At 40.4% G+C, this 17,597-nt stretch overlaps 1 protein-coding gene across 9 annotated transcripts in view; it reads right to left on the bottom strand.

The window, feature by feature from the left end:
- Positions 1–204: 204 nt before the first annotated feature.
- MGA (MAX dimerization protein MGA) overlaps positions 205–17,597 on the bottom strand; it is a 58,242-nt gene continuing 40,849 nt past the window's right edge. For 8 of the 9 annotated variants that reach the window (XM_030948707.1, XM_030948712.1, XM_030948715.1 and 5 more), the window contains 8 exons: positions 12,066–12,190; positions 10,696–10,747; positions 8,841–9,023; positions 8,036–8,147; positions 6,601–6,834; positions 5,773–5,949; positions 5,200–5,352; positions 205–4,228 (listed from right to left, as the gene is read on the bottom strand). In XM_030948707.1, the coding sequence (XP_030804567.1) occupies positions 2,928–4,228; positions 5,200–5,352; positions 5,773–5,949; positions 6,601–6,834; positions 8,036–8,147; positions 8,841–9,023; positions 10,696–10,747; positions 12,066–12,190 (2,337 nt within the window). In that variant the 3' untranslated portion in view covers positions 205–2,927. The remainder of the gene's footprint in view (positions 4,229–5,199; positions 5,353–5,772; positions 5,950–6,600; positions 6,835–8,035; positions 8,148–8,840; positions 9,024–10,695; positions 10,748–12,065; positions 12,191–17,597) is intronic. The other variant, XM_030948714.1, reaches the window with a different exon arrangement.

Below are 17,597 nucleotides of genomic sequence, written 5' to 3'. Positions count from 1 at the left end.
AAAAGAAGCAACATTTCTTTCTACTAGTTGAAAATAAGGTTTAAATCCTCAAAAAGAAGAAACATTTGTTTCTACCAGTTTAAAAATAAGGTTTAAATCCTCAAAAAGAAGCAACATTTCTTTCTACTAGTTGAAAATAAGGTTTAAATCCTCAAAAAAGAAGAAACATTTGTTTCTACCAGTTTAAAAATAAGGTTTAAATCCTCAAAAAGAAGCAACATTTCTTTCTACTAGTTGAAAATAAGGTTTAAATCCTCAAAAAGAAGAAACATTTGTTTCTACCAGTTTAAAATAAGGTTTAAATCCTCAAAAAGAAGCAACATTTCTTTCTACTAGTTGAAAATAAGGTTTAAATCCTCAAAAAGAAGAAACATTTGTTTCTACCAGTTTAAAATAAGGTTTAAATCCTCAAAAAGAAGCAACATTTCTTTCTACTAGGTGAAAATAAGGTTTAAATCCTCAAAAAGAAGAAACATTTGTTTCTACTAGTTTAAAATAAGGTTTAAATCCTTAAAAAAAATTGTTTCTACTAGTTTAAAATAAGGTTAAAATCCTTAATAAGAAAAAAACATTTGTTTCTACTAGTTTAAAATAAGGTCAAAATCCTTAATGAGAAGCAGCATTTCTTTCTACTAGTTTAAAATAAGGTCAAAATCCTTAATGAGAAGCAGCATTTCTTTCTAACTAGTTTAAAATAAGGTCAAAATCCTTAATAAGAAGCAACATTTGTTTCTACTAGTTTAAAATAAGGTTAAAATCCTTAAGGAGAAGCAGCATTTCTTTCTACTAATTTAAAATAAGGTTAAAATCCTTAATAAGAAGCAACATTTGTCTAATTACTAACTGGGATTGTAAATCCCCTTTCCTAAGGCATTAAGTGACAACTGTAAAACCCTGCAGGACTCTCATAATAACCTAAACTCTCCTTTCCAAATCGCTAATACCAGACTTGTATGAAATATTAGAATAGTAAATATGCAAAAGGCAAAAGAGAGTTGTATGTAACTATTTTAAAACACACTGTTTAGAATGCCCAGGTGAAAAATCTTTTTTAACGTAGTCTCTGGAGTAACTTTACACACAATGAGCTTGAAGGGCTTCTCTCCTCTGTGGCATAACAAAAATAATAAAAATGCTGAGGAAACACCCAAGGTATGTTTATTCCCTGATGGATCTAACCTAGACATGGATCCAGAAGATGCAGCGTACTGAACAGGGCTATGGTTGTACAAACACTGCTCCCTCACTGTGGAAGAACATCGCTTGCAACACCTGCACAACCTCCGTTCTGGAAGGATGAAATTTCCTGGATTACTGCATCACCAAAGATGGGCAATTTGGATGGCAGGGGGTAATCCCAGCTGCTGTTGCAGGAACAGTTAAGACATGGAATTACATTCCTAAACATAAAACAAAATGCACCATCGAAATTCTGTAGAATTGTCAATTTTCACGGCAATATTTTTTATCTTTTTGGAACAGTTAAGAAGCCCCCCAAGCGCACCGTAACTTATATTTACAAACTTGATAGGAAAAGATTGTGTATACTCATTAACAAATCATCTCTCCGAGGCTGAAAAATTCATTTGTTGACAAAACTATGAAAACAGAAATTGTGTACAAAAATATAAATATCTTTACAGTCTGCAGGCCCCTCACAGTTCAACAGCTGAACAGTGAAGAGCATCTACAGGTTATTGAGTAAGCAGTGGCAGAGAAGAATAAAAAATACATCTTGTGATTCAATACTGCCCTATTTCCCTGGTAATGAGCATTTTTGTTGACTTTTGTTGACTATACACAGCTTGTGCAAATGCAGTGAGAAACCTCTGAGTACCTTTCCTGAATTTATAAAGAAATGAAAGGTTTGGAAAGCTATACACATATTTTCATATTTACACTCACATGTACACCTCGCTCACTTGTGCCAGGCTACAAGACTCCCGAAAGCTTTCTGTGTTTTCACAAAGCAATACTTGGTGTGAACATTCCCAGCCACCACATACATCTTGAAGAATGACAGAAGGAAAGAAAATAGGACCTGGGAAAATACTCGAACTACTTCAGCAATGTATTTAAAGACGTAGCAATAGGGTGGCCACATTTTCTTTCAACTCTGCAATTCTTCCTTACGGATGTCCTAAGCATCAAAGAGGGAAGTATTTGTGTGGGGGCAGAAGGTGAGAGTGAGGACAGTATTATTAAAGTTAACATACTGTCCTCCTTCTAATTACATTGGGAAATGTGGAAATGTGTTTTTCTTCCCCAGCAGTGAGAGTTGTGTTTATTAAAATTTTCTGTGCATAAGCTCTTAAAAAGTCTCTGCTAGAGAACTATCTAGCACCAAAGAAAAAACCTTTTCACTTCAGCCCTCTGCAGTCTCAGATTTCCCTTCTGCTGCTCTAGGTATCAACTTTGAGAGTAACTACAACCTGATTCCTGCATATTTATCATATTCTGCAAATATTAAAACAAGCAAATATGAACAATGCCATTTCTGCATAGATAATTTGCCTGGTACAAAAACAGATAATCCTTTTTTTTTTCCCCCAACAAGACAGCTGCCTCCCTACTGGGGAGAGAAAAAAAATCTCTTTCAACAGTCTCAGTTTCTCAGTCCCTTGATAAAATATTCCTGTGAAGAACCCAATTTTGGAAGGATACCATGTGCCCAGCAATGGTTATAGATCATCTCTGTTGTCTTGAGAATTGGAAAGAGAACACCCAGAATACAACAGTGAGGTAAAAGTACATCAACATGCTTAAAGTTTCCTAACATTTACTTACAATTTGGGGCCTGCCCCTCAGATGAACACAGTACTGATGCTATACAGAAAACAAGTGTTGCAGACAATGGAGGCTGCTGAACAATGACACTGGACAGACTGCTCTAGATCTCTGTTCCAGTCTGATAAAAAAATCTGCACTTATTTGCCTGCTGAACTTGAAGGCAAGGTCCCAGTAGTACTCAACTTCACAACCACAGGTGCTAATGGGGGCATTACTTTGTTATCCTGTCCTTCTTGAAGAGCTGAAGGTAAAGAATTTTTTACCCCACTAGGTGCCAGTTTTGCAACTACAGGTGCCAGTAAGGGCATCACTTTATTACTCTGCCCCTCTGTGTCCACTGGCAGACTTGCCACTTTTAAACCAAGTGGTGCTAGCTTCGGCATGGGCCTCCATGACTTGTCAGCATTACCGGCTTCTGGATTAGTCTTCATCTGCAAAATCGGTGGAGTCACGTTAGTGGCATCTGACAAGGTTGTTACCGTTTTGCCATTCCCACCACTGGTTACAGACAGATTGGAAAGTGGATTCTTCATTTCAGTACCTATCACTATCTTTAAGACATCTGCCTCAGATGAAGGCTCCCCAGAGTTCTTGTCCCCATCACTAAGGTCATCATCTTCCAGGTGCAGCAAGAGGGGGCTTAAAGAACCACCACCTCCTGGAACTTCAGAAAGGTCCTTAAAACTGCCTCCCAAATGGCCAAACTGGAAGGAAGACCCATCTGCAGCGGAGAGATCACTGGCTGCTCCCCGACGAGCTTCTGCATCTTTATGAGAGAAATCTGAGCTGAGGGCACCAGGCAGTTCAGACATGGTTGAGGCATCATCGTTCAGCTGCTGGTTGAGGAAGGCGATTTCATTGAGCAGCGAAGTGAGGGTTTCATCGGTGTCATCACCCTCCTCAATGCTGCTCAATATCTCACTTGTATCCAGGTCTGCTTCCTCCATTGCCGATGCTACTTTCCTCAATTCCATTTCTATCCTGGAATCTTTGATCTGCAGCTTGCGGAATGACAATTCTTTGGATTTTAATCTTTCCCCTCCAGAATCACCATCTTTCCTCCTAGTTTGGCTTCCTACAAACTCACCAATGCAGAGCTTTTTGCTGAAGGACTCTGGAGGTTCCTTTGTACATGATACGTTCCAGAGTTGTGGAAGGACATCTTTATTTTCAAAGAAAACCTTCTTTGGACCTGTGGTGTTTCCTCCATCTCCACCACTGTCTCCCAGACATGGTTTGGCTTTTTCTTCTGAAAGGATGTTGTCACTACTCATACTTTCAAGAGGTGCTACAGCCAAGGATTGCTCAGAAGCTGGAGTATCTGCAGCTGCTGTTGCATTAGAATTTTTGTTTCGGTTCAGGTTTAGATTCATGCCTGCTTCAGCAGCCAGTGATGTTACATTAACTATCTTTGGCATCATGAATGAATCTTCACTTTCTGCAAAACCACACAAGGCAGCATCCATTAGGGTATGTGTTAACTGCGAGTAATTCCTAATTAAGTATAATTAGCTCACTTTCAGGGATTTCTAAAGTAAAATGCAATTTAGACTGCTTACACAGCTCTGGTCAACTGAAGGTTTAACACATCAATAGCTTAATTTTCAACTTGTAGAACAAGAGCAAGCTCCAGTGCAACCAGCTGCAATGCTTACAGTTCAGATGGTGATGCACAAGGCAAACAAAATGAGAATTTTCCCTCTTGCTGTTTTTTTATGCTTTGTTTTTATGATCACATCTTGCACTACTGTTTTTGCGCACTACAGAGACATTTCAGGGACTAAATGATTACCTATTTTCTGCCTCCTAGCCATTCCCTGTTAATAGCACTCAGATTTTTCCCAGCCCTACACCTGAAGTGAACTTTCCTTTTCCAATATGACCAAACAACTACAAGGAAGCAGAAAGTGAGTGGCTTGCTTTCAGCACAACAGATGGCAAGCAGAACCCTGCTGGCAGGAACCACCCCACACCTAGATCCAATAGACAGCACGAGGTCCTGAAAAACAGCCCTCCCATGGGCAGCAAAGCTGGCAGGGTATGGGAAGGGGTTGTGCCACAGTCAGAGCCCAGACATTACAGGCAAAGATTTTCAGTAGCCCCACCACCACTCTGAACTGAAGCTTCCCCAGGAGGATGCATTACATCACAGACACATTACAGTATCTACTCTTCCTGACTTTCCTGAGGGCAAGCAGGCTCAGTGAGACGAAGGAAAGTTAAAAAGGCTCTAATCCATAATCTCCTAGAGGCCCCTCTAAACTGTTCAAAACATTTAATAATGATTTTCTTTGAATAACAATAACACCTACGATTACTCCCTAGCAAGAAAACAATTTACCTTCAGCTTTGCAAGGATAATGTTCCCTACATGCAAGCACAAAGATCCATGAAAAACAAAGAGCTTACCTGAATGGGGTGCTGTAGCTGCTACCCCTGTTGAGGGCGCTGGATCCTCAGCAACAGTTGACAGTGTAATAGGAATGGTGGAGTTAGTAAGGATTCCTTTTACTTGGACAGGAACTGTTGATCCTGGCAGCTGAATCATCACAGAAGTAACACCTTATACAAGAAAAGGGAAATGGGATGAAGTGGAAACAAAAGCCTTTCAGATACTCAGATGCAGTACTTTCAGATACTTCATATACTCCTGGTTAACAGGAGCAGTGCACTTCAAAGCAAGATTTCAATAACATCTTAAAGCAGTAAAAACAGAAATGCAGACTGGTTATATGATTAGGAATTCTCCCCTATGTTTCCCTAATTTCTGAATAGCAAAGTTTTAACACATTTTACTAACCTGTTGACAAAGCGACAGTTTGAATTAATGACATCTAATCTCTCTTATCAGAGTCAAGTTCTACCTCAGCCAAGTTGTAAAAAAAATCCAAAATATTAAAGCAAAATTTCATAACTTCATAAACTGCTCAGCACATCTACGAACAGTATTATACTGATTAACATCATCCCACATGATCCTACCTGGCTGTGTTGCCATGGTAGTACCACCCCCTCGAGGCTTTAATTCAGCCTGCAGCAGTGTGGAAGGAACAGCTGCCACCTGCCCTGGGACCAGGGGGCTCTTCAGCGTAAGCACCTGCCCCTGTGGAGTCATCACTACGCTTGCAGCCGTGAGTGTGAGAGAGGCTGAGGAGTCCTCTGCAAGAAAAGAATTATGTAAAACACTCATTTATTCTGGCACAGCACCCTGTGAGCCAGCATTAGGTACAGCTCTGGAAGGAACCATTCTTTTGTTCCTTCCTACATTTATGATGTGAAGGTCTCCACAAATGTTGAACACTTCTCTACAAGTTCTCAGCTACAAAAAAAAAAACTCTCCAGTGCCTGACAACTCTGCCATTCAATTTAAGAGCAAACTTCCATCCTTGTTGAGAGCTAGCATTTTGAGGAGGGAGGTTTTAAAGAATGCTGGGGTTCTAGCAACCCCAGCATCCTGGGGGTTGAACTTCAGGTTTTGAGTCAGCAGAAAAAGAACCACCTTTAACTCTTAGAAATTACTGCCGGATTGCAGTCAAACTCCCTGAGATTAAAGGACAACTCAGTAAGAATTTATTTCCCATCATTCTAAGACTCTGAAGTCATGTTCACCTGAAGACCTCAGTCGTACTGGTCCTTACTGAAAGCAAGTGGTTTTCTCACCTATCATATGGACATTTCCCGGTCCTATGCACAATTCTGTTTCAGGAGTGAGGCTGCCTGCACAAGCCAGCTGGCATTTTGCCTTCCCACAGAGTGCAGCTTCAACGGCTGCTTCCCCGTGATGCAGGACATGCACCCCTTGCAGCCCACCTGTGGCCCGGACTCCTCTCCTGGCAAGTATCAATGGCTTGCCCCTTCTGTTTGTCATCGCTATCGGGGTTGGCTCTCTGGGGGCAGCAGAGGATCCTTCTTGCTGGGTGCTAGCAGTGGAGGGTGCAGCTGATTTCTGTGGCTCAGGTTCTTTCTTCTTTTTTTGTGCTTCTGTTGCTTTTTGTTTAGCATAAATATATTCCAGCTTCTTCAGGACAACCTCTTCTGTCTTTCCTACAGAAAAATTATCAGAGTCAGCCTACTTTCAAATTCTCTTTCCAAAACTAAAATGCTGAAGGTAGAACTAATAATGTGTTAAGCTGACATAATTCAATTTTACTCAAATGACATTTGAATGTAAACTCACATACAGTTTTACCATTGCCATGAAAATTCTAACCTTGGACAAACACAGAGATTTCATAAATAATTTGTTTTCTGCATATACACACAGTTTTACATGATCCAAGTTCAAGTTAAGCTAGACTATACTAGCTTGTTTTCTGCTTAGTGTTTATATTCTAACATCATGGTATATCTTTAATTGAGTCTATATTTAAGTAACTGTCCTGAGAGAGGACTTTTTCCTCAGCAAATTTGAGGTCTCACTAGGAATGCAAAAGATCAGATAACTACTTTGTGAAGTTATTTGCTTTCATTCTCTGCTCAAAAGGCCTCTCAAACATTTCTAGATTACTAGACTTCACTACAACACCTTTTACTTTTTATAAATCAAATACCTTATACGTGCATGAACGGATTAATGTAAATATGAAAGATTTAAGTATCTTGCATTTCTACTTTACAGGTATTCCACTGTTTATAGTCCCAGACTGCAAGATTAGAATAATATTTTGTTTGTTCACACATTTTGATACTGGTTGAAAATGTGTCACAGCTTTCCTACCCTTTAAAATGAGACAGAAAGACACAGTAAATACAAGATGTAATGTCTGGACGAGCAGTAGCTTGGAATCTACTTCAGTTTTATTCTGTGTATAGAGCTGACAGGTTCTAGCCTGTAGGAGCACTGGTTCTTGGGAAAGCAGGACGAGGAGTCATTTGCAAAGCTCTGCAAGGAGTTGGAGGTTTCGGTACTGACCAGAGACAGCTGTGTGTGACTGTGAAGGGCTGAGCAGAAAAGGCATTTCAAGAAGTGACCAGTGACAGAATGAAGTGACACTATCACCACCACCCCACCCTTCCAAAGGAACCCAAGCCTGTGGCTCCCAGCACAGAGAGCATTCCACACTTCCTTTAGGCATGAAGGAAAACAAAAGCCATTTCTATCAGCACAACTTTGTTTGGCATCACAAGTCTGAATTTTATGTGAACCAATGACACACCTGGATGCACCAATTACTCCACACATTCTCACTCCTAAAAGCCTTTACTTTCATTAGTACAGCTAGTTTGCATCCAAAACCAGTCTCACCTGAGAGCGTGGATACTTTTCGAATCAGACCATCTCGTTTGCGTGTCAATAACGTCTTCTGTCCAATAAACTTATCTGCCTGATCTGTCAGTCCTTGAATTTCCTCAAAGGCCTAAAATAGTATCAGGGAACTGATTTATAAACCAGTGACACACAAAATAATAGTTTTCCTTCCCAGAAACCTTTACAAAATTTATTTTCAAACTTCTGTAATCCTGAGAAAATAGGATTGAGAGAAAGCATGTGAAGTACCATGAATGCCAGCTTTCCCTAAATGCTGGTTGAAGAGTGATAAACATCTTGTTTGTCCTTCCTCCAAAGGTCAGCAATTTTTAAGAAAAACCCCAAACTTTTATCTTCCAGTTTCTAGGTACAGTTGATAAACACAATTCCGTATCTACCACTCATGTTTAGTTTCCTGTCATTTACATCTTTATGATTAATCTTTTAATGTCTGTAAACTGCCTAATGGAATGCTATCGTCTCAAGCATTAAAAAAGGAATGGATTTAATGGATTAAAAAATTTCCTTATGTTCACAGTAAACCACAAAAGAATTAAGACATAACGTTCCACGATTCACAAAGAATACAAGGGGAGGGCAAATCCAAAAATATATGTTCATGTGATCAAGACTATGCTTTTTAGAATACAGATTCTTTCAGGTATTGTTTCGTTCTAGAGTGTCCTGCAGAGATGACAGAATTCCTCTCTACACTGGGACTCATCTGAAGAGTTCATAGTAGCATAATTACTCAGTCCAGATTAAATTATTTTCCTCCTCACTTAAGCTCCAAAATACCTACCTGCTTGAGAATGTAGCATTTGGAGACTTTGGGAAGGTTCAGCAGCCCCAAAACTTTCTTCAACTTGTCAAAGAGACCTCTCATTTCATTACGTCGCCGACGCTCATTTGCTGTGTGTGTCTGGCGGTAATGAGCAAAGGCTTCAGCCTGGGACTTCAGCTTTCTTTTCCAGGTCTGATGCTTCTGCAGGAGGAGCAACCAGATTGACCGGTTTAAGTAAAGAAGGCAATGTAATGGCAGACAATGTTCAAATGCATGTGAGATTTACAGCCTTTCTACAGACACCTGAAGATTCCATGTCATGCTATCCTGCTACTATGTCTTCCTGAAAGTTCAGAATCAGAAGGACACACTGTAAGAAATGAAATGCTGACCAAAGAAGTAACCAACATAACCACATCAACCCTAACGGAAAAGAGCACGAGTCCCTCCAGTTCATAAGCTTTTAATTTTTGCAACACAAGGCTACTTAGATAAAATCACAGCATTACAACAAAATCACATATGTTTGAGCCAAGTATTTTTTGTTTGCTTGTCAAGAAAGTCTACTAATGAATTAAATAATTACATGAAATACAGGAGACTTGAATCTTTCTCCAGAGGTAAACTAGTTTGGTTTCCATTTTCTTTCATAGATTCATTATGAGTTGGTGCCAAAGACACATTTTAAGTCAGAATGTGAAAGGCGGCATTGACATTTATCACCCCAGACATCACCAACAAACGGTGATGCAGCCAAGTGCCTCTGGTTTTGAATTTACTTAAGTTTCTAAAACGACTGCCAGACAATAAGCAAAATTATGATCTCCATAGATTTAGAAGTTTGTTATGTCATCATTACTCTTCCAGGTTTTGTACAGCTATGCTATGTATTTAATGGGGAAGTAATTAACACAGTTTTTTAGATAATTTTAGGTCTGCTTCAAACCCCAGAGTACCAGCGGAAAGACTCCTCAGATTCAGTGATAATATTTCTGAGCCTGCTCGACTAGGAGGAATCCGAAGACTTGACTTCTGAAATCTGGCTCTTGAGAGCAATTTTGCTCTCACAGGCAGACTTGAGCACAGTACAGCTGCAACTGCTCCTGTGTTGGCCATGGGCTCCTGTCAAGGGAGGGCCTTACAACGTAAATTCAAGGGCAGAGAGGAGGACACATGGAAAAGGTGAGGCAGACAGAGCATCCTGGACCCCATGCAGGGGTCTCAGGCAAAGGCATACACCCCATCCTGCTGTAATAGCTAAGACATACACCAGGTTCCCACCACACCCAAAGCCCCACCCCACCACAGAAGGAAGCCCTAGAGTTGACGTCAAGTACATCACAGACAGTTATGGACAGAGAAACTGGCTTCAGAGCCATTCAAAAATACAGCACAAGATTCTGAAGGACTGCAGTGAGTTTTGGTTTGAAAGGATTCTGTGATACTTTAACTTGCCTAAACATATATTCAAACTTCTGTTTTTAGAAATCCTCCATCCAGTGCTGTGGCTATATAATTCTACATACTGTCTTCTTCAACACATGAAAGTTTTGCTCATTTATTATTTTAAGTGTGCTGTAAAAATTATTCATGCCAAGAATACAAAACCTAAGCAGACACAGTCATAAATAAAAGGCAGATCTTCCTCCCATTGCCAAAGCTGAATCTGAAACCCACTGCCAGCACCAACCCTTTTGCCTTAAGGAGATTTGGACTGAGCAAATCCACCCCCCCCCAGCACATTTGGTTTCTTGCATTTAATCACAAGTATCTGCAAGACAGATTAATCATATTAAGAGCTGCATGTGAGATGAAAATTTGTCTTTAAAATGGAGGTGTGATACTAAAAGGAAAGAGGAGAGCAAACATATACCTTTGAATGTTTTTCTGATAATGTTTCATCCGAAGAATTAGGAGGATGGTATCTGGAAGAAAGGTAAAAAGTTTTTCCCAATGCTACTCATCTCATACACTCTATCCTCATTAACTACATTCCAACAGTCTAGAATTGCCCATTTTTATGCCTTGAAATTAACTTTTCTTGTGTAACTGCATAAAAGCAGGATACTGTTGAGTTTTCTCAAGAAAGTGAACTCATCTCCAATGCCATCATCCTGGAAATAACTGAGCTGTTCTGAAAGCTGTGAAATTATCTCAGAGTGCAAAAGATGAACTATTTCACTATATGCCAAAAAGAATAAATTCAGCTTGCAACTGTTAGCTGCATAAAGTATCTTTTTAAATTATATTTTGGTTCTGTTTTTAATAAACACGGATTTAATACAGATGGCAGAGCAATCCCTCCCCCACCAAGAACCACCAACCAAAATCCTCAAATTTTTTACTATCCTAATAGATAATAACAGCAGCTTCCTCATATCTCAGGAGCTGCAACAGAACAAAGAAAATATACATTTGAAAATTATTTTTAATGAAACATGACATCTGTTTTTCTCGCTCAATGAAAGACCTTCAAAGTTTAAAGCACAGTCACCACCTAAGGATAAAAGTTGAGCTGTTACCCTTAAAGGGGAGGAAAAAAGAGGTAACTATCTGGTAGACATATAATAGCACCGAACAGGTTTTTCAAAGTTTCAAAAAATAAATCTTCAAACAAAAAGAATTATAGATGCCACGTTCTCTTTTTGTTTGATGCATCTGAGAAACTGCTACAACTATCATTACACTCCTCAAGTAAGCAATGTTTTCATTTTGCCTTTGTCATTATAAATGCAAGGGCAGCAACAGTAACAAAATTAAACCAACCAAAAAAATTAAGCCAAGCTATCTAATCATGGTAGACTATATGTCAATAAGAAAATACTTTCTTTGCTGGGGCAATGGTCCCAAAGACAAATCTTTGATTTACAGCGTCAGGGATTAACCTAATGACTGTTCCTGCCCAGAAGTCCACCAGCAAGAATAAACAAAGCTTACAAAATCACATGAAACACAAAAACAACCCTGCTAATTTTCAGTTTGCAGGAAGGGAGGCTATTCACTCAATAACTTTACATTGCAAGATACATCCCCATAAATGAATTAATTAAAGGGGAAATAGAAAAAGGCTAAGACACCTTAACACTACTCTTAGTGCTGCCAGCACCATCCTCACAGACACTGGGAAGCACCAGTGCCGAGGAAGGCATGCCAGAATTACACCTGTTGTTTAATGGAATCACTCGTGGCAGCCAGCAGCAGGATACACAGGGGATAACACAGGTGCTCTCCAGGGGTGCTTACTTCTGGTCGGAGGGTTCAACATGAGCAGCTGTGGCCTTCAGACGGGCAATGTTAATCTTCTCTGAAAGCTCCTCCACGGTCTCAATGTCCACCTGCTCGTCATCCTCTCTGTATTCACACGCATCCTGGAACAGGTTTTGTTTTGGTTTTTTAAAACGAGTATCTACTCAGCAATAGAGCTCAGGCCAAAACAGTTTCACTTCAGTCTCCACTGAGATTACATTGTAACATTTAGAACCATCAAGTAATCAACATCTCCAGCTACTGGCCAGTAAACGGTGCTAAGCAGGGGATTACTTTAACTGTCACCTCCAGGAATTCCTCCCACTAGCAACCCTGTAAAATGCATTTTGGTAAGGGCAGAACCCATCTTTGTCCTTAATGTTCTTATTATGGCTGAGACAAAAGTTTTCACAAGGCAGTATTTTCTTGACTCCATTTTCAATTAAGATTAAACTGCCTTTACAACCTAACACCGTAGACTCTTGCTAATTGACTTTTTTTACACAATTTGAAATAGTTACCACCTTAGTAATGGTCTCTCATACCTAAGACAGCAAAAGTCACGATGTCATACAGTCAGGCTTCTTTGGATCACATAGTAAACTGTTCACATGATGACGACTAAGATTTTGGCTCTTTCCAAAATGCTGCCCAATCATTTTACATATTTTTTATATTCTGAAGAGTATGTTTTCTCTATGCTTGCCTGACCAAGAAAACTTGCTATTTTGTGAAGAAAGAGATAAGCAACAACTGCAGTTCTGCAGCAACAAAAAGAGTTAAATATCAACCCTGTGGCCATCTGTAAGTCCAGGTGATACCCCTTTCCCAAGAAAACATGCCTATTCACCCAATTGTTTTGTGTTACAGTTTTTAGTGAAGTTTTTTACATCACAGTCTTTGGTCTGATTACAACGAAGAACTCTTTCTCCTTAAGCAAGAAAACGTGATTACACTTGCATTCTCTACTCTGTTTCACCCAGTTCCCTGAACTACCCTGACTAAACAAAAACCATTCAAACAAAGATACTATTTAAATCACAGAACTACTGAACAGATACTGCCATTATGTTAAAAATACTGCATGTACAAGATGTAGTGCCAACATTTATCTATTTCTTTATATAAAGAGCACTTTACATTCTTGCCTGCTCTCTTGGATCATTCATAAATCCACCTTGATGTTGAAAGCCTCCTGATACTTTCTCTAAGCTTTTCCACTTTATAAAGTACTATTCCTGTGACTCTTACGTGCAAGAGATGCATACTGGTTTTGTTCAGTGGGCAGGATTACTCTGTCTTAACTACATTTGGACATCATTACATTGCAGGAAGTATAGCCAGGCAGGGTAGTTCAAAACAGATGCTACAATTCAGAGAGAAATAGGAAAAGCACCCAGAAAATTAGCTTACCATAGAAACACTGCTGTCATAAAGTTTTCCAGTGCTGGTAAGTCATACTGGGCTAGTCAAAGGATTGATAGCAATTTTCTAGGCTAGAGTTGCTCTAGAATTGCTCTAGAATTGCAACAGTCTGTACACTATCATATTAGAAAAATGGTATTCAAAACCCAGTACGTGGTATCTTTTTCATGAAAGTTGGACAAAATAAAACAAATAAAAAACTCCATTACCCACCAAGAACTTAACATCTTAAAGTTTACACATACTGAATGTGGACATATGAAAACCAGAAGTAATTAATTTTTTCATTCTTACATCTAGCAACAAAGGGGAAAGTACTTCTGGTTTGTAGATCTTTCCTCTCTACCCCATAATTCCTAGCAACAGGAAACTATCACAATCATGAAGATCACCAGAAGTAAGTAGTTCTGACATTAAGAACAGCAATTCCTATAGAAGTACTGCCAACCTGCCATAGGCTGAACCTTATCCATAGCCCAGCATGATTCCTGAAGATGCTTGTGGAAGCCCTACCTTTCTAGCATCACTCAATCCATACTACTTTCCAAACTACTTCCTGTAGTTACATAAATTCTAAATGCCTTTGAGTAAGGGTGAAATACTTTATAGAATGAAGACACCAGAGGAGGAATACTATTCTGCAACTGAGTTTAGAAGTTGTTATGATAATTACAGCATTTTTCCCTCTCCTCATTTCAATGCCTGTTTCTAAGCCCTCTCCTCTGATTTTTGTCTGTTCCAGGCAGCCTAAACCCCTATTGCTGATACCTAAAGAGCAAATTACCTGATGGTAGAGGATCCTCAGCAACAGTGCTGAGGGAAGAGGTTACAAGACAGTGGATGTCATTACACATGACCCAAGTAAATGTTTAATTTCTAAAGCTTCCTTCTGTGCTACAATGTCTGCAGGTTTCACACATGCTCTGAACTAAAAGCTGACAACATGCAAGAGATTGTTAGAATTTATATTGTCCACAAAATGTAACACTTGCACTTTGTATGAAGCTTACCATTTTATAATAATTTATAACAGTCCTTATAATTTCAGCGTTTGGCTCAGAAAAAGAATGACTGAAAAACACTTTTAAACAACACTTACAATGCAGTACACAGAAGCTTTTTTTAGAATAGTGAGCTGAACCATGGGGCTCCTATCTGTAGCATTAAAATACCAGAACAAACCCTGGCATGGTCTTGGCTTCCACCAACAAGGACTTGTGAACAATTAGGAGCCACATCCTGTGACTTAGTCCAGGCCAAGCAGTCCTTCTCAGCAGGAACTCTGTGTGCAATCATCCTGCCTTGGAGATCAAGAGTCTAACATCACCTCCCAAACCATCGCACTTGAATTTGTTCAGACAGCAGGTCCTAATACCCATTAGTCTGCTTCTACAGATATTCCCAAAAAGTTTTATCCATGTCACCAAACCCACAATGATTAACCACCCTAAGCTCGTCTTGATGCAGCTCAGGGTAGGAAATGCAAAAGGGAAGAGATACCATCTCAGGAACCTTCCTTCTGTTGATCAGAGACTAGAACAGTCTCTATGTCAAGGACACAAAGTCAGCACAAGGTAAGAAGGTACTCTGAAAAGCACTGATGTGCAAAACTAAGAACAATTAACCAGTGTGGGAAAATGTGCTAAAAAATAAACACTATTAGCTACTACAGGTAGGCAGCAGTCTTCCTGACTCTCACTGGAGTTGTCTAAGGTTTAAATGGCCATTTGCTGAGCAACCAAAACCAGTCCACATTCCAAACTAATAGAAGAAGAGCTGTCTTAAGTATTTCCACTAAACAAAATTGTTAGAGGACATGCATGTACTCTTTGCTTCTGTTTCCATTAGTTTAATGAAGCAGATAAACATCCTCTACCAGCCTGTTTACATGATCTCACTTCATCCAGTCCGACAAACAATACCAGTGCAGCCTGTCTTTTAAGCACTATGATGAGAGAAGAGTACACCCCAATGAAAAATAACAAGTTTAATTCCAAAACTGATTTCTCCATTAGGCACTGACGTGCCAACTCAACTTGCCAGCAACAGCAATTAACAAATCCAAATTCCAGGCAGGTTTTTACAGTCCCCTGAGATCTCATTCCTCAGCTTTACTGATCTAGAACCAAAGCTAGCTTATTGTATTCATGTGAGCTTGCAGTGAAGACATACCCTTACATGGCTTTCCAAGCCATATCAGTCAAAACCTGTGTGATATGTTTCTTCCAAAACAAACATTTCTTATAATCTCTAATATTACTTATTTGCTTCGTCATCCTTTTGCAGGATGAAAGAAAACAGATTTCAAACATCAACCTTGATAAAAGACTACTCTGTGACCTAGAACTAGTGTTGGTTTACCAACAAACTTCTAAGACTACCATGTCAGAGAAGTTTACCTGGCATCAGGAATGAATTAACAGTGGTTCTCAAAACTTGATGATAACTCTGCTCAAGTTATTAAAGGATACAGGACGTATGAAACTGCCACCACCTAACTGAAGACAAGGCAGCAACAATTCAGTTTTCGACTTAAAAGGAACTTCCAAAAAATAACATCTGTATTCAGTTTTTTCACCTTCATGCAGCTGAGATGCTATTATCTTGTCTGAGAACAGCGAGCTGGAATATTAACTGATTAGTCAATTTTTCTGCAAGTTGAAGAGATTCTCTAAAAGCCAGCGTTGGCTATCATGGAATAATAGAATATCCTGAGTTAGAAGAGACCCACAAGGATCATTGAAGTCCATCTCCTGGCCCTGCACAGCACCATCTCCAAGAATCACACCATGTGCCTGAGAGCATTATCCAAACTTTTCTTGAGCTCTGTCAGGCTGGTGCTGTGACCCCTTCCCTGGGGAGCCTGTTCCAATGCCCACTCACCCTCTGGGTGAAAAACCCTTTCCTAATATACAACCTAAACCTCCCCTGACCCAGCTTCATCCTATACCCATGGGTTCTGTCACTGGTTACCACAGAGGAGAGATCAATGCCTCCTCCTCCTTTTCCCCTCTGAGGAAGTTGCAGACTGCAATGAGGTCTCCCCTCGGTCTCCTCCAGGCTGAACAGACCAAATTATCTCAGCCACTCATTATAAAGCTGCTCTTCACTCCTGTAAGGCCTTTTGCCACCCTCACACCCCTCCTTTGGATGCTTTCCAACAGCTTAATGTCCTTTATATATAGTGGCACTCTAAGCTGCACACAGCACTCGAGGTGAGGCCACCCCAATGCAGAGCAGAGCGGGACAATCCCCTCCCTTGCCTGGCTGGCCATGCTGTGCCTGATGCCCCCCAGGACAAGCTTGGCCTTCCAGGCTGACTCACACCCACTTTGCCACAGCCCAGGACCCCTGGCTCCCTTTCCACAGCACTGCTCTCTAGCCTCTCCTTCTCCAGGCTGTTTGTACACCCAGGGTTCCCCCTTTTCAGGTGCAGAATCTGGCACCTGCCCTTGTTAAACTTCACGTAGTTGGTCTCTCTGCAGGGCCTCTCTACCTTTGAGAGTCAACAGCTCCTCCCAGGCTGCATCTCTGGCAAACTTACATAGCATCCCTTCCAGTCCTGCCTCCAAATGATTTATGAAGATGCTGAGGAGCACAGGCCTGAGGATGGAGCCCTGGGGAACTCCAGTAGTGATCAGCCACCTGTCTGATGTCACCCCATTCACTGTCCCCCTTCACACCTGACCCATGATCCAGCTGCTCACTCATCACTTGATGTGTTTATCCTGATGAATGCTGGACATTTTGTCTAGAAGGATCCTATGAGATAAAGTATCAAAAGCTTTACTGAAATCCCAAAAGATTGAATCAACTGGCTTCCACCAGTCAGCTAGGTGGGTAACGTCAGGGACCTTCCTAACCCATTCCTCGAGCAGCCTGAAGTCTGCTCTCCTCATATCCAGGGTTGAATTCTTGCTGGCACTTTTCCTCCTGTCACCAGAGATTTGAACTGGATTGTTTCGTGGCTGCTGTGGCCAAGACAGCAGCCATTTGCCATTTCACTCACAAGCCTCTGTGTTACCAAGCAGCAGTTCAAGCAGCATTCCTAGCTGGCTCCTGTAGTACTTGTACCAAGAAGTTATTGCCCAGGTGCTCTAGGAA

This window comes from Camarhynchus parvulus, chromosome 5 (genome assembly GCF_901933205.1).
Source record: "Camarhynchus parvulus chromosome 5, STF_HiC, whole genome shotgun sequence".
NCBI lineage: Eukaryota > Metazoa > Chordata > Aves > Passeriformes > Thraupidae > Camarhynchus > Camarhynchus parvulus.
Note: the sequence above shows the minus strand (reverse complement) of the source record. Positions and strands in the feature narration are given on the sequence as shown.